At 38.0% G+C, this 22,580-nt stretch overlaps 2 protein-coding genes across 5 annotated transcripts in view; both read right to left on the bottom strand.

The window, feature by feature from the left end:
* MCMDC2 (minichromosome maintenance domain containing 2) overlaps nt 1-4,023 on the bottom strand; it is a 43,369-nt gene extending 39,346 nt beyond the window's left edge. Inside the window, exons 1-6 of the mRNA XM_066264678.1 lie at nt 3,930-4,023; nt 3,707-3,837; nt 3,575-3,634; nt 1,164-1,359; nt 442-564; nt 229-333 (exon numbers count right to left, since the gene is read on the bottom strand). Of these exons, the coding sequence (XP_066120775.1) occupies nt 229-333; nt 442-564; nt 1,164-1,359; nt 3,575-3,634; nt 3,707-3,837; nt 3,930-4,023 (709 nt within the window). The remainder of the gene's footprint in view (nt 1-228; nt 334-441; nt 565-1,163; nt 1,360-3,574; nt 3,635-3,706; nt 3,838-3,929) is intronic.
* A 5,672-nt stretch (nt 4,024-9,695) lies between these two features.
* The window catches only part of SGK3 (serum/glucocorticoid regulated kinase family member 3), a 124,608-nt gene continuing 111,723 nt past the window's right edge, over nt 9,696-22,580 (bottom strand). For all 4 annotated transcript variants that reach the window (XM_066266253.1, XM_066266256.1, XM_066266255.1 and 1 more), the window contains 3 exons: nt 20,256-20,411; nt 14,053-14,142; nt 9,696-10,607 (listed from right to left, as the gene is read on the bottom strand). In XM_066266253.1, coding sequence (XP_066122350.1) covers nt 10,437-10,607; nt 14,053-14,142; nt 20,256-20,411 — 417 coding nt within the window. In that variant the 3' untranslated portion in view covers nt 9,696-10,436. The remainder of the gene's footprint in view (nt 10,608-14,052; nt 14,143-20,255; nt 20,412-22,580) is intronic.

The following is a 22,580-nucleotide window of genomic DNA, read 5'->3' as shown; positions in this document are numbered from 1 at the left end:
TTACTAAGAATGGCATGCAATTAAAATTTATGAATTATTTCTGGAATTTTCCATTTAATATTTTCAGACCTTGTTTGACCCCGAGTAGCAGAAATCATGGAAAGTGAAACCATGGATAAAGGGGGACTACTGTATAGAAGTACCATTTATAATATAAAAGTATAGGTAAGTCAATTACATATTTTATATGTTTTATAGCATTTTGCTTTTAGATCAAACAGAACGTACCTCTTAAGAATACTGTAAGAGACTGAAACCTAAATGGCTGGGTGTTAGAATATCCTTGAAAAGCATGAAGTGCCTTTGCAGTAATTATTTCAACTATCTGTTTATCTTAAGGCAAAGAGCAAAAAGAAATGTTATTAGAATATTCAATTTAATTTCCACATTAAAATATCAGACTTTTAAAATTGAAATTACAAAATGTAAATGCATTTTTACCGCCAAGTACTCTAAATTTTCTGTCTTCTTGAAGGGAAGATGAACACAGATCACAAAAAAAGTCATTTCTTACTGTTGCAGATTCTGTAGCACCAGGCACATGTACTCTTATATACTGAAATCCTGACATAAAGAAAACAGAAATAAGCCAAATTTGCTTTTGGATTTAGCTAACAATTTTCAGTCTTTTACAATTAATCTAATTCAAAGTATAATTAATTAAATTTTGCATGTGGGTTCAGAGCAGTTCAATGAACATTTATTGCATGTTTTAAGGCAAGAGTAGTATTTATACACACAATTTCAACAGGCAGCAACAAGAAACATAATTTCAGCATGCAATATTCATTTACTGAGTGTTCAGAGAGAATAGAGGGGGGGCATCCAACCCAATGAGAGGATGAATGGGAAAGACATCCATCCTGGAGGACTGAACTGAAGTTAAGCAAACGATTGAAAGAGGATATTACACAGAGTGGGAACAGCATAAACAAACAGTCAGAAAACAATGTGAGAAGAACTAGACTTCAGCAATACAAGAGCTCCCGATAAGTTGAAGGGAAAGGAGGGGAAAAAGAATACATTTCAACTTATAAACATTGGGAGACAGCAAATTTTCTAACATTCTTTCTACTTGTGAATGTTTTATAACTAATTATAAATATGATTTAAGATTAAATAATAAATTGCTTAAATGTTTTGACTCTGCATTTTAAGATTACCTTTTGAAAGAGGGCATGCTTCATCTGAACAAAGAAATCTTGCTCCTTGTGTATACTTGGTTACAGTTGTCATTGCAATCACAATTCCTTGTATTATATAAAATCTTTGAGATGTATAATCAAGTGGAAACTCACAAAAATTAAGATTATAACTTGGCAGAGGAGGTAAATGTGTTAACTTCAGTACTATGTGAATCTAGTAAGAACATAAAAATGGTATTAATAAAAACTGCAGATCCAATTGGACTTACATTACAATATGTATTTATTTGTAGGGCAAAACAAGCAAATGTTTTGTCAGTGTTATTAGGAATCAAAATTTAAAGCATATAAAAGTTTCAAATATACAATTAAAGATGCAAAACTCTTATAATCTTACATTTTAATTGAAAATATCAGAACTCATAATTTTTCCTTAAAAAATACCTATTTTCTAGTTATAGCCACTGAAAGATAAAACAATGACAACCCAATAGCAAGAACACTTCTGCCCAGACTGTGATTACTAAATATATATAATTTCTCACTAAAAGCAACCAGGGCTCCTCAGGGGAAATGGCTGATTGCAGGTCTGGGGCAGAAAATATACCATATGGACCTGGTACATCTCCTTGTGCCAGAGGCTAAGGAAACTATAAAATATTAATGGGATGGGTCCAAAAGAGACAGGAGTAAACTTTAAGGGACTCCCAATGACCAAAGGTAGGTTAATGAAAGCATTAAAAAGAATGACAAAGATTCATTGAAACATATCAGATATATTTAGAAATTCATAAGTTTCTCATAATTTTTTTTTAAAAAGGAAAACAAAAATAATTACTGGTCATCATTAGAGGCTAGATTTTAACTCATTCCTCTCTGAAAACTTATAAATGGAAATAAACACTTACTCTGTCTTTTTGGTACAAATTATATTTCCGAGTAACGAAATAGTTAATTAATGAAAGAAACTTTCTCTTATAAAATAACTTCAGCTAATAAATTCTGACAGGATGCTAAAGTTAGAAAAAAAACTCTACAATTTTGCAACTTCTAATGAAAGTTCTAGGCAATGATCATCAACATCTGCAAGAACTACTAGATTAAAGTTAATAGAAGACTATATATTGGAAGGATCTGGCTGACATCACCGGAACCTGCTGATCAATTGTGGCATTGCTAAAATTGAGACAACAGATTGTATAGTTCTCCTGATGTAGTGCACTATGAAATACATAAAACTGACTATGATGTATTATTGTCAAAATGAGTTGAATCCGAATCTAAGCAAATCATTAGAGCCAACTTCTATTTCCAGAAATACTGGATATAGGGAAAAAAGTTAAATGCCACAAGAACATAATCAGACAAACCCAAATTATGAGACCTTTTACAGAACAATTAATGAGTTTCTTAAAAAACTCAATGGTAAAAAAGGAAGAGAAAAATGGCTCTAGATTAAATGAAACTTTAGTGAGATATAAGAATGAATTATAATTGTGGAGACCTTGTTTTGATCCTGATTCTTGAAGCTGGATAGTATAATGATGCCAAGGAATTACTATTTTTGTAAGAGGTGATAATGGCATTGTGGTTATATAAGAAAACTGTCAACATTTTTAGAGGATGATACTAAAGTATGTATTGGTGAAATAATATCTGTGATGTTTCTCAAAAATATTTCAGTGTACAGATGATATGTTGTAGAAATGTGCACCTGAAACTTGTATAATTTTTTAAATCAGGGACCCCTATAAATTCAATAAAAAGGAGAAAAACAAAAAAAATAAAATATTTCAGAAAAAAATATTGATGGTGTAGGTGTGACAAAATATTATAAACTGAGTGACAGATATATGGGGGTTTTCTTTATTTGGGGGTATGTATGAAGTGTTTTATTATCAAACTGTTTAATGTTATGAGTGATAAGACAGGAAGCAAAGAAGTATGTAATATATTCCATTGAACTTTGAAAAGTGTACTTTTTTTTTTACAGAGACAGAGAGAGAATCAGAGAGAGGGATAGACAGGGACAGACAGACAGGAACGGAGAGATGAGAAACATCAATCATTAATTTTTCATTGCGCGTTGCAATGAACAACACCTTAGTTGTTCATTGATTGCTTTCTCATATGTGCCTTGACCACAGGCCTTCAGCAGACCCAGTAACCCCTTGCTCGAGCCAGTGACGTTGGGTCCAAACTGGTAGCCTTTTGCTCAAACCAGATAAGCCCGTGCTCAACCTGGCGACCTCAGGGTCTCGAACCTGGGTCCTCCGCATCCCAGTCTGACACTCTATCCTCTGCACCACTGCCTGGCCAGGCTAAAAGTGTACTTTTTAAATAAACAAAAATAGACAAAATATTTATTTACAAGTCATCTTAAAAGTATTGTACCTTAGTTTTCTTTGTTAAATGTAACTAGAACTTACTTGAGTTTCAGTCTGTAATTGTCCAATTAACAAGAGAGTCTTAACAGCAATAAAACAGACCTGTGATTTCAAACAAACAAAAAAGTTACCAAAAATTTAATGTGGCATAAAATTATTTCTTTTTTAACTTACTGATTGAAAAACTTGAGCAGCTTTTAGAGGCTGATGTAAAATGTAATTTCCAAGTTCAGCATCTAATTCAACAACATCAGATGGATTTATTAAAATATTGAATCGATAGACCGCATAACTTTGTTTTGAATCTGTAAAAATATACAAATATAAAAATGAGGAGAGTTCTATGTAGGTATCTATTTTAAAGTTTCTAAAATAAAATCACCTTTGCTGAACATACCATTGTAGTACTTGCAATCATCTATAAACTTTTGGAGCCCTCCACTTCTGTCAAGATAGATAAGGGCTGCCTCTTTCATTTTTAGCATTGACATTTTCTCCTCAATAACAATTCTTTTCTGTTACTGGTTAACCACAATTGCCAGTAAAGACTACAGATGATGAAACTCATAGAAAATATGAGAACACCTAGAAATAAAATAATTTAAAATGTACATTTGAAGATCTCTAATAAAACTTTACAAGCTATGAAACTTAAAATTGACAGTGAAATAAAACAAAATAAAATTCCCAACTTCAAGAAATTCCTAAAGGGAAACAAAACTTTGTTTCTTTTGCTAAATAACGTTTATCAACACTAGGTTATTTAAGAGTCTCCCCAAGATTGGAACTTAAGAACAGCAGCCTCAGCTATCTCTTTACAGAGTAAATATTTTTTTAAAATACTGGCTGAAATAAATATTGGATGATGAGGTCCCTTACAGGTGTTGTTTAAAAAAAAATGAAAGTAGCAAAAGTTACTTCATAAATTCAATCTAAGTAATAAAATGTAAGAAATCTGAGAACCTGATTTTAGACCCAGCATTTCCTAGCCAAGACCTGACCTGTCCAGGCTCAGTGTCTTTGCCTGCAGGAAATGAAAGGGTAGTATTAGATAAAACCTCTTTTGGCTTTCTTTAAGTCTTCTTCTATCAGTGACCAACATAAAACATTAAACGAGAGTAACAAGAGTGGACCATGTAAAATTCATTTAAACAGCAAACATAATTGGAAACAATATCTGTCAGTAATCTTATTAGGTGCTTAGGAGTTTAAGGATTAAGATTGGATCCTGCTTTCAAGGAGGTGCCAATTTAGAGGTCAGAAATAATAACCATCACATTTATTCGTTATTATATATTTATTGGGGATTTACTATGTATTAGAATACCAGACTATCCTAGTACTAAGGACACAGATGAGTAATATACGGTCTCTATTGTTCAGAAAGGGTACAGTGAGGGATGAGATATGTAAAAAATTATACTACGGAACACAAAAGGAACACCATCTATAAATAATTCACAAAGTTTAATCCTTGAGTAGAGGGTCATGATATTTTGTACTGTTTGGTTTAACAAACAGTAGTTTGTTCATAGTATTGGCTCATAGAGAAGCAATGAGTTCTACTTGGAAGGTGACGTTCGGTAGATGAATCATATTTCACTGACTGCAGGAGAGGCGAAGAGAAATGAAAGTTTCCCACGGATTGGGGTAACCTTCCCTACTGCTTGGAGTTCAGGCCTTTTCAAAGAAAAGTAATTGAGACCGTCCTTTTTGGTATTACACGGGCGGAAAACTTCAGAGTTCGTTTCTCTGGGGCCTAAATTCATACAATAATCTGAAGTGTATGCTGTGGTCAGGACGTTGTACTTGTGCTTCATTCGGACGTATGATTGCTGGGGCGAATGAAGGGAGGCTACTGGTAAGGAAACGACGGGTGAAATCATTACGGAATGTTTATGAAAGCTTTTCTTTTTTTTTCTTTTTTTTTAATTTTTATTTTATTAATTTTAGAAAGGAGAGAGAGAGGAAGAAACAAAGAGAGAAGGGGGGAGGAGCAGGAAGCATCAACTCCCATATGTGCCTTGACCAGGCAAGCCCAGGGTTTCGAACCGCTGACCTCAGCATTTCCAGGTTGACGCTTTATCCACTGCGCCACCACAGGTCAGGCTATGAAAGCTTTTTTTTTTTTGCATTTTTCTGAAGCTGGAAACGGGGAGAGACAGTCAGACAGACTCCCGCATGCGCCGGACCGGGATCCACCCGGCACGCCCACCAGGGGGCGACGCTCTGCCCACCAGGGGTCGACCGGGGCGTTGGGGCCATCTTTGCTCCAATGGAGCCTGGGCTGCGGGAGGGGAAGAGAGAGACAGAGAGGGACAGAGAGGAAGGGGGTGGGGGTGGAGAAGCAAATGGGCGCTTCTCCTATGTGCCCTGGCCGGGAATCGAACCCCGGTCCCCCGCACGCCAGGCCGACGCTCTACCGCTGAGCCAACCGGCCAGTGCTATGAAAGCTTTTGAAGCCCGTAATCATTACCAAGGCGAACAGAAGCCATCAGCGTTTTTACTGGGGGAGTAATAGGGTAGGATTTTCATTTCGGAAATCAGTGCCACGACAGTGCGGACCGTGGGTCGGAACAGAGGCGGAGTCCACAACCAGCGGACTGACTACCGGACAGTCCTGGGATGGATGGTCCAGGCCCGGGCGTTCGGAATAAGGCGGAACAGACGCGGGGGGTTCTGGACGTTTAAGGACGTCACACTGGTCCTGGTGACCCGCCTGGGAGTGAATTTTCGGCACGGGAGTGGGTGGAAATCCTGACTCCGGGAGAGAGGGCAACGCTGTCGAGTTGCCTGGGACACCCCGATAAGCACCAGGCCGACGTGGGCCGGGCCAGACTTGGCGGCTTTAAAAAACTGGAGATAACGCTCTGGGGATCACCTGTGTGGAGCGGAGGTCCCGGGCGCGGGTGGGGGAAGCCACGGGAACCGCGGAAGCACTGCAGGAGCGCACGTGGACGAACTCCACCAGCCTTCTCTCATTCGAAAGAACCACGCGTTCGTTCGCGTGAACCCGAACGGTCGCGTCCTCTTTCGCTCCTGGCCGCGTCAGGAGGAAAACACCTCACAACCACAGCGGCCGAAACGGGACCCGGCCTCACGCCCTGGTTTCCAGGCCCCCTCCCATCCACAGCGCAAACCCCCGGACTGTGGACACCAGCCCGACCCCGCGCGACACACCTCCTGCACCCACCGACCTCCACCCGCCTCCTAGAGCTGAGACCCAGAAACCGGGGAGACCCTGGTGCGCATGCGCGCACCTTCTAAACGTTGGAGATGGCGTGAAGGCTGCCGGTCCGCGCCTTCGAGTCACCAGCACGGCTTGGCCCACGTGCGCTTTATTCACTTCAGTCACTCCCGCTCTCTCTGCAAAGCACATCAGAGAGAAAAGGATAAACACCTTCTTGTCATTGTTATCACAGCCCAACGACACCCGTTTCTTTAAAAAACAGAATTTTTCAGGTGGGAAGGCAAAATGGTGCCGGCAATTTCGAAAACATTCTGGGACTATTTTAAAGGACTGAACATAGTGTTGTTTTTGTATGACCCAACAATTCCAAGCCAGATATTACACATTATACAAAGATAGAGAATTTGAAACGCATGTCCACACAAAAATTTATACATGACTGTTCATATTACTTAAAATAGCCAAAAACTGGATAAACAGTCTGACTGGCGGCGGTGCAGTGGATAAAGCCTCGACTCTGAAGGCTGTCACTGGTTGGAGCCCTAAGGTCGCTGGCTTGAGCAAGGGGACACTGGCTTATCTTGGTCAAGACACTCGTAGACTTTCTCACAATGATTTATCTAATATATTTATTTACTTATTTATTTGAGAGGAGGAGAGCTAGACAGACCACCGCATGCACCCAGGACTGGGATCCACCCAGCAACCCCAATCTGAGGCCGAGAGGGGAAGAGACGGAGAGGGAGGGAAAAGGAAGCAGATGGTCATTTCTCATGTGTGGCCTGACTGGGGACTGAACCTGGGATGTCCTCTTGCCAGGCTGATGCTTTACCCACTGAGCCAATCGGCCAGTGCCGATTTAACTAATATTGAAGTGGAAATCTATGTTCCCTAAAAAAAGTGAAAATGATGAAAACAGAAGAAAAGGATAAATCAAAGATATCCATTCCTGCAAAAAGAGAATTTACAGTAAAAATTCCAAGTCATGTTTGCATGCAATGTTCCTAAAATCACTGTGTCTGGTTCTTCCAGTAAGTGGGGTTGTTTTGTTTTACACGATTCCCTTAAGATTCATCATTTTCAGGACAATATGTAAAAATAACTTTTTAGTTATAGTACCCTTTGGCTACTTTATTGCCATAAATAAAATGCTAAATTTATACTTCTCTATTAGCTTTTTTCTTTGTGTAACATTGCTTTAAATTATTCTCCACTATCTTGACATTTAATAACTAAAGTTACATTTTGAGAAAGCTATTTTTTTAATTTAATTATCAATACCTCTGTAAAAATAGGCATAATGTAAAGAAATTGTAAAATGAAAAATACTTTTGTATAGGAAATCTTTCAACTACTAAGGAATGTTAAAAGGATTACAAAGGACTGATTATATAATATTGGTAAGACACCAAAAATGCTAAATAAATGATATAAATCTCTAACTGAAATGCTTTCAGGGAAGGTAAAGAGCAATTTCTCTTATATTAGGAATATAAAGGAGAAGGAAATGGCAGCGAAGGAAGTCAGTCTTTTAAAATTATTATTATTTATTCATTTTCAAAAGGGGGAGAGAGAGAAAGAGAGAAGGGAGGAGGAGCAGAAAGCATAACTCCCATATGTGCCTTGACCAGGCAAGCCCAGGGTTTCAAACCAGCAAACTCAGCATTCCAAGTCAAGGCTTTATCCACTGTGCCATCACAGGTCAGGTGGAAGACAATTTTCTTATAGCAGTGAGTCCTTTTGAGCACCTGAACAAAACTATGTAACACTCCCTGCCCTAAATCGATGTCCTTTACACACAGAACTTGGTATATCACTTCAAGGTACTTAAGCCACCTGAAACTCACTGATGTACTCTAATGGGTATAAATGAACAATCACCTTGGGATATGAAATAATCTAGTAATTTTTATTTATGTCTAAATATTCAGTTAAAATTCTACTTGTCTTCCTCACATATCTATAATTTATTTTGTAATGACTACTGTAACTATCAATTTTAAATGACAAGCATTAGATGATCATTACTCTTTTTGTTAGTTTTATTATACTATGTAAGATCTGTATTTTTTGAGATCCAAAAAACAACATTCTATTTTAAATTTATTCTTAAAAATATATAATATTGCACTTTAATTTTTGGCAGTTTAATTAATGAGTGGCTGAGTAAAAAAGAAATCATAGAAGAAACTAGTTTTTATTTTGCTTTATAATAAGCAAAGAGCTTTATCTAAAAGCAGAACTTATAGTAGTGTCAAATAAATCAAATATTTATAGTGTCACTATTAAAGTCTCACCTCTAAAGGAAGATTCAGTGTACTGAATGCAAATATTATTAATCAAAGAAAAGCACACTCCCTTTTCCCCATTCTGCTGAACATTTCTGGGCAAAGGGTATTAGTATGAAATGCTTTTGTGATTTATTTCTTAAGAGAAAATACATGGAAAGAATGCTTATTCTTAAAGCATCTAAACTGGGTCACTAAACTCTTACAATGTTTCCTACATGACTTGAGAAATCCCTATAAACTAAAAATCGGAATTCCAAGATAAGCATTCTTTTTTAGTTTTTCTAGAGCTATACTCTTTTACAATTACAAGCATACAAGTTAGTTGGTTTGCAGTATGACTGTAAGTTCAAGTTCCCATACATTTTCTAAGATACATAAGATACTAAGCATCAGTCTGAATTATTTTTAACTTGTTACACTGTAGTGAAACTGTATATATTTATATTGATCCAAAAATTTACTATTCTACTTTTTAATTCCCAATTAGGTAAATATTTTAGAAAGATCAATATTTTTCACTTAACCCATTAAGGAGGCAGTGTTAGAAAGCTATCTGCAAAACTACCAAGACTTAGACCTACTTAACAATGTATTAAATGTTCAAAGAGACAAAAAGAACATAAATAGAAAGTATTTGTAATATAAATACAGGACACAGAGACATTCATTTTGGCACCACCTAGAAAAAAAAAATCCAGTAGTACTTTATTACCCTTCAGATCTTTGAAACATTTAAAATTAATATTAAACATTTACTTTTACTCCAGAGGAAAATAATTCACAAATTTAAATTGGTATTTCAAAAGCAAAGGATTTCCTTTTGTTACTTCTTAATTTGATCTGCAGAAGGAACACTTATTCAAAGTGTTAATTAGCAGTCAATGTATTAACTATGCTTTTACATTTTAATCCTAACAACTGATTATTTCAAGCAGTGATTTATTATGAACAGATATGGTTTCCTCTTACACAGCCTTGTACCAATTGCATAGTTCTGATCTGAGAACAAAGGTCAAAGTAGAGATTTATAAAGGCATTTATCTATGTTAACTGAACTGAAACAGGCTGTTGAAAAACAGTCTATCTTCAGTAGATGTTAGTGTAAACTTAGAGGGAAAAAGAACAGTCATTAGCAAAAAAGTATTCTTTAAAAATAGGTTAATACTAAGAACAATAGGTTTTAAAATTTCTGTTTAAAAATAAGCTTAATAAACAAGAATACAAATTTTAATTCAAAACTTGGCTCTTTGAAATGCCCTATTTTCTTGCATACAGCAAAAAATACATTTTTCATAGTTGTTAACATTACATGTAAAAATGAGGCACTAGTTAAACATATTTGAATATATTCACACAAACAGGAGTTTCAGTCTCATCTGTATGTAGGCTTATATTTGCTCAATGGTTTCCAGATGGCAAATGTTCACAAAAATAAGTCTTCTGAAGGAGGTGCATAAGAGAAACCAACGAATGCATCATCAGCCTCCAGTACGCTGGCATTCACTATAGAATAGTCAGAAGACACACACACAGAATATGGAACTGTTTCTTCTGTAAATGCTGCATCAAAGTTCCTAATGTCATCTGGTCCTGCCTGAAACAGAAGAATATTATTATTCACCTTAGTTTTTTTCATTAATTCAGTTCTTCTTTAAAAACCCTTTATAAATTTGTATATTTATTCTTGGCAAGTTTAGATGTCTTCTTACTTCATTGTTGCTTTCAAACATTCTCTCCTTTTATTACTCAGGTGAGGGCCTTCTAATAAGTTTCTTGTTGAGTGGAGTGAGAAGAGAGAGAAGGGTGAGGAAGGCTAGCATAACAGAATCTTTACCTATGTTAATTTGAATCTCAGTCCCTGTAAATGATCCCCTTTCTCTCTACCCATCACCTCTAGGTTAGAAAAGGGATTCGGGTAGGTTTTCAAGATAGCATTTTGCATTTGAGCTTCCACTGAATGCCTCAATTCTGGTTATCTTAATCTTCCTTTACAATCTTGATATAAGCAAATGGCCTATCCCCTTTCAAAATATTAACAGATAAAAACTAGATTACAAAAATTAAAAAAAAAAAAGCGAGCGATGGCTCTGTCTACAGAGTTCTCAAACTCTAGTTCTGCAACTTGAACTAAACTGTGGGCAAGTTACTTAACCTTGTCTGTGCCTAAATTCAGTCCCCAGTATTATGTGTAAACTAACAGCACTATTTCATAGGACTGTTGTCAGGGGTAAGTAAAAAAGAAACAAGTATTGAGTATAGAGAATGAGAATATCTACTTTATCCTACTATAGCTTTTTTTTTTTTTTTTTTTTTTTTGTATTTTTCTGAAGTCAGAAGCAGGGAGGCAGTCAGACAAACTCCTGCATGCGCCTGACTGGGATCCACCCAACATGCCAACCAGGGGGTGATGCTCTGCCTATCTGGGCCATTGCTCTGTTGCTGCTGGAGCCATTCTAGCACCTGAGGCGGAGGCCATGGAACCATCCTCAGCGCCTGGGCCAACTTTGCTCCAATGGAGCCTTGGCTGCAGGAGGGGAAGAGAGAATTAGAGAGAAAGAGGAGGGGGAAGGGTAGAGAAGCAGATGGATGCTTCTCCTGTGTGCCCTGACTGGGAATTGAACCTGGGACATCCACATGCCGGGCCAATGCTCTAGCTTTTTTAAAAATAGATAGACAGAATGGGAGCTAGAAGAATCAACTTGTCATCGCTTCACTTTAGCTGTGCATTGATTGCTTCTCCAATATGCCTTGACGGGGTATGTGTGTGGCTCAAGCCAGCCTAGTGACTCCTTGCTCAAGCTGGCCACCTTGGGCTCAAGCCAACAACCTTGGGATCCTGTTGATAATCTGTAGTCAAGCTGGCGAGCCTGTGCTTCAGCCAGTGACCTTCCGGTTTCAAACCGGCGACTTCAGCATTCTGGGTCAATGCTCTCACTGCGTTACCACTGGCCATTTTGATCTCTGTTAATCTGTTAGGTGAAAAATAGTAACCTGTTAAGGTTTTACTTTGTATTTCTTCAACTGTCCGTGAGTTTGAACACCTTTTCATATACTTAAAAGCCACCTGTATTTATTTTTCTGTTATTGCATACTTTGTGTCTTTTATCCTGTTTCTACTGGTTGATGGTCTTTTTTACCCTCATTAACTTATAAGAATGCTTTATGTACTAAGGAAATTTTGCCTAGTTTGTTATTTGCAGTTGTTTTTTTTTTTATGCAGACATTTCTAAATTTTATGTGGTCAAATTTACCAATTTTTTTTTCTCTTATGGCTTCTCAGTTGTGGGTCTTGATTTAAAAAGTTTAATTAATTAGTCATAGAAGAACAGGAATCCAAACCTGAAGGTATCTGACTCTGAAGTCAACACTGTTTCCATTTCCAATGTTGCTTAAGTGGAGTCCCTAAGTCTTTAATGTGCCTGATGACATATTTATGTGAGAATGACAAAACTGAGCAGGACTCTCACTATAAAGGGATAAATTAAATTATTCTTAAAGATCCAAGGTTCTTATTGCAAATACTAGAAATAGGGACAGAAATTGTATCTAATAGAGTAGCATCTGAAATAGTCACTCCTGGATGAGCTATGTGAAATCATTCAATCAACAAATATTGTTATGTTTATAAGTGCATGATATCACAATTATTAATACCAGCAATAAGTCATGCACTGAAGCTGACCTTTAAAAACAGTATGAGTAGATTATATAATACTTACTTTCCTGAAGTGATTTCCTTATCCTGCTCTAATTTACAAAAAGTACTTCAAGAGTTTTACAGCAACACCAAAAAACTTTAAATAAAAGGAAAGCAGATTCACCTATGATCCTGCAACCCCAAATCAATCTTAGTTTATATTCCCTTTGAGTCCTTATCAATTATTTTTACTGCTATAATTGTAAATCACAAAAATTATAATTACCATGTTTTCATATAACATTTTAAGGATTTCCAAGTGTCTCCTCATTTTTATATTTATCATCATTATTATCACTTACTTAACATGAAAGGGCTGTAGACCATAAGAAACATGGAAAAAATAATGACTTTGGAATCAGGCACTGGTTTGAATTCTTGTTCTGCTACTTTTTAATCAGGCTATGTGACATCTCTGAGTTCCCATTTATAAAACAAGTATAATAATAAGAACAATAATAGCAGTACTATGATAGCTTATTTGAGGAATAAATTACATATCGTAATGCTTAAAAGTATATATGCTTAAATATATGAAGTTATCAACAGTAACATTATTGACCTACTGATGATTTCTCAATATTGTTAACACTGTAAACCAGGCGTCCCCAAACTGCGGCCCCCTGAGGCCATTTATCCAGCCCCCACTGCACTTCTGGAAGGGGCACCTCTTTCACTGGTGGTCAGTGAGAGGACCACTGTATTTGGCAGCCCTCCAATGGTCTGAGGGACAGTGAACTGGCCCCCTGTGTAAAAAGTTTGGAGACCCCTGCTGTAAACAGTTCTTTAATGTAGCTTTTCTGCTTTAAAATAATATCCATTTTCAGGTAAAATAGTTCCATCATTAGATTTAACAAGTCAAGCTAACATGAACATTTTTAAAATAATGTTTTACTGCTTTCCGAAATACATGTAACAATTTATGTTACCATTAAATATGTTTGCCTGTATCTGGTTTTATATCAATCTAGAAAAAACTGTGCATTAGTGTTATTTAAAATGTTTGTTGACTTATGAGTATAAAAATAATACCTCATAGTTTAATTTGCATCTTTTTTTTTAACCTATTGAGCTCACTTTTTCTTTATTCATGCTCAAGGAAACACTTCACAATTATTGTGCAGGGAGATATTTTTATCAGTCTAATATTGCTATAATTTTATTAGTCATCTTGAAGTTATTAGTTGTACTAGACAATCCTGAGTGATATATTTCACAAACATTTATGTAGTGATTCAATTTTATTCAGGTTAGATTTTGAGGTCTTTGCTGAAATTATGATGAGCTATACAGTTCTACATTTCTCTATATTAGTAGGAAGGACTTGGATATATATACTTACTACATTAGGATTAAATGGTGGTGGAATCTTCTTTTGTACAAGGTCAGTCCAACTGAGTGATTCGAAAAAGGGGTGATTCTGAATTTCAAGCTAGAATATTAAAGAAAATACATATGTTTTTAAACTAATGCTGAAGAATATATTAAGTACTCACAGGAGAATTTTATGAAGCCAGCCAAACATTAGCATTTTGCCCCTCAATAATCCTTTTTAGATACATGTTTGTTATTCAGGTGGCAAAGTGGAAGCAGAAAGACTACTTGAGCAGACATGATAGATTTATATCCTCTTCACTATCATAACTTACTTGCTCATAGGTAAAATGGAGTTAACATTTCTGCCCTACATACTTAATGGGTTGTTTTAAAGATAAATGGAAAATGTAAAAATAAAGAGTGGCATAAAAAGATGAAAGCACTACACAGGTACAAAGAATTATTAGTTATCTGAATGGGGGGGGGTAAAGAAGAAGTGAGGCAAGAGAGTTTTACACAGTGGGGCAGAGATAAAACCAAGATGATGAGTTCAACTACCAAAAACTATTCCACTCCAGGTTCCTACTATCAAAGGTTGGCAGAGAACCAATTCCAACTTTTTCCCCTGCAGGGTGCCATGGAGTATATAAAGTAGGATCCTACCTAGTTTGGTGAGTTTAAAAAGATTTTCTAGAGAATGTGGTATCTGACCAGAGTTCTGAAAGATGAGTAAGAATTAGCTAGCCAAAAGAATGAAGTACGTGGGGATACAAAACAAAAAGCAACAAACTCATAGACACAGGCAACAGCAGAGTGGTTACCAGGGGGAAAAGGGGTGGAGGAAGGATGAAGAGGACAGGGGTCAAATATATAGCGACAGAGAGAGACTAGACTTTCGGTGGTGAGCACACAATGCAATACACAAATAATGTATTGTGGAACTGTATACTAGAAACATAATCTTACTAACCAATGTCATCCCAATTAAGTTAAAAAATAAAAAGAATAAAGGGAGAACATTCCAGGCAGAATATGAAGGCCTAGAGGTGGCAAAGAGCTTCATCTGGTCAAGAAAATGAGAGTCCTTATGGTTGGAGAACAGAGTGAAATGGGGACTATCACACAAGGTAAAATGCAAGAGGTAAACGAGCCATATCAGACTGGCCTACATTAGAAATTTTTACATTTTATTCCAGTGTTAATAGGAAGCCATTGAGGAGTTTTAGGAAGGTAATGTCACAAACATGATGAGGTTTTCTTGGTTTGTTCTTCAAGACCACTCTGTAAAGGGGGACTGGACTGGACAGTCATAACAACATAAAAAAATAGCTACTTTTATAGCCAAGCAAAAGAATGCCAGAAAAAGAGGAGTCGCAGGAGGCCTGGAGAGAAGTGGCTGCATGCAGGAAAGATTTAGGGAGGCAATTACATCGGGATCTTGCTGTCTGCTGAATAGGGAATAAGGAAGAGAGACGAGTTAAGAGTGACTCACATCATGGTAAGCAAAATAAAAGGACAAGAACCGTATGATTTCACTACTATGTGGGATATAAAAAAGAAAGCATCAAATGAGCAAAACAAAAACCTCATAGACACAGATAACAGCATGGCTACCAGACGGCAAGGTGGGTTAGGGAGAGATTAAAGAGGGTAAAGGAGGTCAAATATATAGTAACAGAAGGAGATTAAACTTTGGGCAGTGAGCACATGATGTAATATACAGATGATGTATTACAGAATCACACAACACCTGAGCTTTACATAATCTTATTAACCAATGTCGCCACAATAAATTTAATAAAAAATATTTGAAAGTAATAGTAAGAAAGAATTATATAATAAGTTAAATTTATAGTCATATAAGAGAATATTGATACAGAAAGATCTCCAGGATAAATGATAAAAGCAAGTATAGAACAGAGTACACTGTGCCCTCATTTGTGTAAAAAAAAATTGCTGGAGAGGGGCTGAGTAGGATCATGGGAATTTGCTGAGAGGACAAAAAATGGGAAGATACATTGATAGTGATGACTTTTGGAGAACAGATAGAGATCTTGGGTAGGAGGTTACATTTTTCATTGTGTACTCTGAAAAATGATTTGAATTTTTCACATTTTTTTCTTAACAAAAATACCAATAAATACATAAATGTAAAAAACAAACAAAAAAAGAATGCTGGGCCCTGGCCAGTTGGTTCAGTGGAGAAAGTGTTGGCCCAGCATGTGGATATCCTAGGTTCGATACCAGTGAGGGCACACATAAGAAGTGACCATCTCCTTCTCTGCCCCACCCCCTTCCTGCAGCCAGTGGCTCCGGGTCCAAGCATTATATAGCTCAGTTGATTTGAGAATCAGCTCCAAACAAGTGTTGTCAGTGGATCCCCGTCATGGCACATACAGGAATGAGTCTTTCTATCTCCTCCTCTCCTCTCACTTAAAAAAACAAAAGGAATGCCTGTCAGATTTCTGACCTGAGGATCATGGAAGGAAGATGGCAGGAGTTCAATTTTGAACATGCCGTGTTTGAAGTATTCTCATGAAATGCAAGGGGTAGTGCTGAATAGGCAGAAACAGTATGAATCCAGAGTTCAGAAGAGAGGTTTGGACTGAGGATAAAAATGTGTAAGACAAGCCTGACAAGGTGGTGGCACAGTGGACAGAGCATCAAACTGGGATGCACAGGACTCAGATTCGAAACCTTCATGTCGCCAGCTTGAGCATGGGCTCACTGGCTTGAGCGTGGGATCATAGACATGACCCCATGGTCGTTAGCTTGAGCCCAAAGGTCACTGGCTTGAAGACCAAGGTTGCTGGCTTGAGCCAAAGATTATTGGCTTGAGCAAGGGGTAACTCGCTCTGTAGCCCCCCGGGCCAAGGCACATATGAGAAAGCAATCAATGAACAACTAAGGAGACTAAGGAGCCACAATGAAGAATTGATAGAATTGATGCTTCTCATCTCTCTCCCTTCCTGTCTGTCTGTCCCTATCTCTCCCTCTGTCTCTGTCACAAAAAAAAAAAAATGTGTAAGACAAAAGACATGTGGGTAACCAAAGCCACAGGGAATATTGAGACTGTCCAGAAGACAGCGCAGTAGAAGAAAAGAGGGTTTTAGGACAACCACAAGGGACTGTAACACTTAATGGTCAGGTTGAAGAGGAGCTCACACTGGAGATTCTAGAGGGCCCAGAAACACAAAAAGGAGAGCACAAGACAAGTCCGTGCTCTTGCAGATGCCTAGGGAGCAGGGAGTGTTGGAAGTTTAAGTGCTGCAGAGAATGCAAGTTGAGGAATAGAAGCAGTCATTAATTCCAGCAGCTATTTTGTGGTGAACTGAAAAATAAGATGAAACTGGGAAAGGGAGAATGCATATAGAAACTCTCAATGAATTCGGCTATGAAGGGAAAAAAGAGTATTACCTTGCAGTATTAACTCTACTGGGTCAAAGGTTTGGGTTTAAGAAGCAAAAGACTCGATAATGTTTAATTATTGATTGGAAGGAACTAGAACAAAAGGGTGCAGTTATCTCTGCAGGAAAAAAGCTTGCATAAGATTCCCTGCAAGGGGTTGGGATCCAGCACAGGAAGAAACCGAACTTTTCCAGTATAAAAGAAAAAAAAAAATGACCAGAGCAAGGTATATGTAGGTCTGTGAATTCACTAGCAAGAAATTGAGTTAGTTCTGCTCTGATGATTCTATTTTCGCTGTAAAATCATCCACTAAAAGTGAAGAAAAGGAATCTGGAAATCTGGGGAGAAGATCTGAAACAGTTTCTACAAAAAGTAGGACAATAAACTGGAAAGAGAAAGACAGGGCATTATCAGAAAGTGGTAAAGCACAGAGAGACTGACGACTATGATTTCACTGTGCTTCCTTCCAATACAACCATGTGATATTGTGATCCATTGTATGAAATATTGTATGTATGCATTTGGTCTTTATCCAGTTTCTGGCACAAAGCTCCCAAACCCCCTGGAATTTCCTAAGTGATAAAAGTAAGTGGTGACTCTTGTTATGTCAATAAGGTGACTTTTGGACCCCACCCAAAGATGAGGACTGGCTGCCAAGAGAACCAACATGTGATTAGAAAGTTTAAAACTTTCAGTCCCAACCCTCCCCTCCAAACCTCTGGGGAAAGGAAAGAAGTTGATTCAATTGCCAATGGCCAGTAACTTAGCCATCATGACTATGTAACCAAGACTCCAAAAAAACCCAAAATGACATTTCATCAGTCCTTTATCAGAGAGCTCCCAAGTTGGGAATGTTTCCACATGCCACCTTGCCGGGCCCCAAGCTCCATTTGGACAGAAGCTCCTTTGTTTGGGATCTTGCCCTATGTATTCCTTCATCTGGCTATAGATTTATATCCTTTGTAATAAATGGGTAATCGAGTAAGTAAACAGGTTTTCTTGAATTCTTTGAGTCGTTCTAGTATATTAATCAAACCCAAGGAGGGGCTGTGGGAACCTCTGATTTAGAGCCAGTCTGTCAGAAGCTCAGGTAAAAATCTGGGCCTATGACTGGTCCTGAAATGGAGGGCGGTCTTGTGGGACTGAGCCCTTTTCTTATGAAATCTGATTTTGTTTCAGGGTAGATAATGTCAGAATTGAGCTGAACTCTCAGACACCCTGAGAACTGCTTACTGGTGTGGGGAAGCCTCCACATACACACATATTGAAATTGGCACCAGAATCTCTTCAGTATTAATGTTGGGTTCCAGTAGCAAATGCTTCTGAGTGAAAAACACTTAACTTACATACATTTCCCAAGTTTTCCCCTATTGTATGTATATACGTATGTATGTATGTATGTATTTGTTTTAGTAACAGAGAGAGACAGAAAGGGAGAGAGATGAGAAGCATCAACTCATACTTATGGCACCTTAGTTATTCATTAATTGCTTTCTCATATGTACCTTGACCAGGGCACTTCAACTTAGCCAGTGACCCCTTGCTCAAGCCAACGACCTTTGGGCTTAAGCCAGTGACCATGGGGTCATGTCTATGATCCCACACTCAAGCCAGTGACTTTGGGGTTTTAAACCTGGGTCCTCAGCATTCGAGATCGTTGCTTTATCCACTGGGCCACCACCTGGTCAGGTTGTATTTAGTTTTAATTTGTGCGACAAGTTTCACCTTGCAAAGAGCATCCTCCTATTTAATTATTTTTAAACACATTGAAATCTGTTAGGTAATAATTTCTGCTAGAATTACAGATATCTCCTCCCCAAAGGACCAAAAAGGCCTCTTGAGTGGCTATAAATATTTCATTATAAACACTTAAAAACTGTGTCATCCTACTGGTGTCTGAAAATTTCTTGTTAGTATAGACACAGACACATTGGGATTGGGTTCAGGAACCCTTTTTAGCCTAGCTGTGAAACTTTCTTCAGCAGTGTACAGCAGCCCAGAGATGACAGCTGGATTCACCTGGGCTTGTGACTTCTGAAGTCAATAAAAGGTTTGAGGGGCACGGGGGTGCCAAGTATTAGCAAGGCTGACTGAAACAACGGACCGTGGGATCCAAGCTGGAGACAGAATTGTTGACAGAGTCATCTGCTGAACTGGGGATTGAAGGAGGGGACAATCAGTAGCACACAAGTTTGTTATTCAAAGCTCAAGTTCAAGATTGATAAACAGCCCCTAAGAATTTCTGAAAAATTTAAATGCACTTAAAAGTTTATGTTCCTCAATAGTTCATGAATACTGATACACTAACATAACACTGGTAATTATATTAGCAATTTAATTACCCTACTTAATAAAAGAAAAACCATATATCTCAAGGAAATATCACCAAATTCACAGGAAAAAAAAAGGTACTTAATGTTAGTTCAAGGCAAAATACACTGCCTTATGCAGTAAGGAAGCACTTAAATTCTTGCTAAACAAAATGATCTAAAAGTTCAGATAATTAAAAATGCATGCCACAACTATTTTTAAAAAGGGAGGAGAGAAAAAAATTCTAATAAATGAAAACCAAATAAATAATAGATGTTGAGGGATGAAGAGAAGATCAATCCGTTATGGGGATCAAACAAGAGGATGCACGTGCGGTGCTTAAACTCTGTGCCATTCTGTCTACGAACACGGGTGAAATTTGCTTGGGCAAGCTATGCATTTTCATGGTGCTCTTTAAGAGCTGTATTCATACCATTAAATACCACATAAAATAAGGTTTTATCGTCAAATCATAAGTAAGCCTAAATAAAGTGGGAAAGATATACATACAAAGTCTTCTTTGGCACCAAGCCGATTTTGCCTGTCTTTTTCTAGGAGCTCTTCCAGAATGGACCAGGCTGTGAGGCTCACTCCTGGCCTCAGATTTAGAGGCTTGTGAAGAATGTTGTCATACATTTCAGCAACATCTCGACAATAAAAAGGAGGCTGAAAGAAAAAAAGGCAAAATAAAGTTAGTGTTAACTGAACTATAACTGCACTATGCCAAAATGCTTGGGTTAAAATAGCTCAATTTGGCTTTAACCTACGGGGAGCAGACTGGGTCTGGACAACTGCAGAAATGCATGGGCCTCTTTGCGTGTGCACGTGTGCAATGTGGCCTCCTGATGCGAAGGGGTTCTAAAACCCAGCACACTGTAGATTTTCATGCATGTTCACTGAATGGATTAGGGTCAGTCTGTTCACTAACACCTTGTGGACAGGTATCAACTGCATAAAGCTTGCAATAGTATCTGTTTTAAAAAAACCACCACCAGCCTCATCATAGGCACAATAACAGAATTATTGGAAATAAAGATCCAACATTAAATAACTTCTTGAGACTTGCAAATCAACTAATTAAAAAATAGGTTCCCAGTAAAGATGGAGAACTCAAGATCCTGTTCCTTCTGAGTAATGTGGCAGGGACAGCACTACGGGTGTATTCTGCAAAAAGAAGAACGTTATTTTTTACTTTTTAGAATCTAGCTTGATCTTATTATAGTTAATATGTCTCATTAATGAAGTACAGTGATACCTTGACACACGAGTTGAATTAGTTTCATGGCCGAGCTCATGACTCAATTTGCTCGTGTGTCAAACAGAATTTCCCCATTTAAATTAGTGGGAATGCGATGAATCCGTTCCAGCCTCCAAACACCACACAAATTTTTTGTTTTATATGCTTTTAAATAAAAAAATGTACTTTATAAATAACAAATACATATATATATACATAATAAGAGAGAATGTAAAGAAATAAACTTAGGCGAAGATGCTGGTGGAGGGGGAGGAGACTGGCGGAGGAGGTTTTCATTTCGTGCGCTATTGCTTAACATAACTTATTCTCTACACACTTAACGCTACATTTAATTGCAAAATTTAGCTTACACACTATGTAAGATATGTAACTTTATCGCTAAATTTAATTGCTATTTTTTTACCCTACTTAATCATCATCATTTTCTTCACTGACTTTTGGCTTTTTTGCTACACTTTCCTCACTTTCACTTACTTAGAGGCCGTTTCAACAAAAACCTTTCCAACAAAAACCTTTCCATGGAAGTTTGTTTCTTCCTCCCTTACAGAACATTCAGCTGGCCATCTAGTGGGGGGTGGTGAAAGCTCGTGATTCATATATCTGCTCGTAACTTAAAGTAAAAAATCCCATGAGTGAATGCTTGTCTCTCAAATTACTCGTGTTTTAAAATGCTCCTGTGTCAAGGTACCACTGTATGTTTCAAATGATCCCTTCTTTTTTTTTTTTCATTTTTCTGAAGCTGGAAACGGGGAGAGACAGTCAGACAGACTCCCGCATGCGCCCGACCGGGATCCACCCGGCACGCCCACCAGGGGCGACGCTCTGCCCACCAGGGGGCGATGCTCTGCCCATCCTGCCCATCCAATGTTGCGACCAGAGCCACTCTAGCGCCTGAGGTAGAGGCCACAGAGCCATCCCCAGCGCCCGGGCCATCTTTGCTCCAATGGAGCCTTGGCTGCGGGAGGGGAAGAGAGAGACAGAGGAAAGCGCGGCGGAGGGGTGGAGAAGCAAATGGGTGCTTCTCCTGTGTGCCCTAGCCGGGAATCGAACCCGGGTCCTCCGCACGCTAGGCCGACGCTCTACCGCTGAGCCAACCGGCCAGGGCCTCAAATGATCCCTTCTGAATCAACTACATTTTATATGCAATGAAAATATTTTAAACTTTCAAAGTCTTCTAAAGAAATTCAAAGGATTCAGAAATATCAGGATGGAAAATACCCAACATTTAAAGAAATTAAGGTATACAGTGGTTAATCAGGAATTCTAAGGCACTGGCATAACTAGAAAACGACCTTTTGACAAGTGGATCTTGGTCAAAGGCCAAGAAGAGATAGTGTTGGAGGTCATGAGACTCTATCATTCAAAGTTAGCAACATGGGAGAAGTACTCCTAAACGTATTGAGAGCTCCCCAGTTTTTTTGGAGGGGAATAAAAAGCTGAAGAAAATAACAAGCACCAGCTCAGGTCTCAGCTGATGGTGGTATTTAGCTTAGCAGGGGCAGCACCAGGGGGGGTGAGCAGATTGTTTCCAGCCTAAGGCTGCTGGATCCTCATGGGACCTAGAAAAAAATCTTGAA

The sequence above is a fragment of the Saccopteryx bilineata genome, chromosome 3 (genome assembly GCF_036850765.1).
Source record: "Saccopteryx bilineata isolate mSacBil1 chromosome 3, mSacBil1_pri_phased_curated, whole genome shotgun sequence".
NCBI lineage: Eukaryota > Metazoa > Chordata > Mammalia > Chiroptera > Emballonuridae > Saccopteryx > Saccopteryx bilineata.
This window is presented reverse-complemented; position numbering and strand designations above follow the sequence as displayed.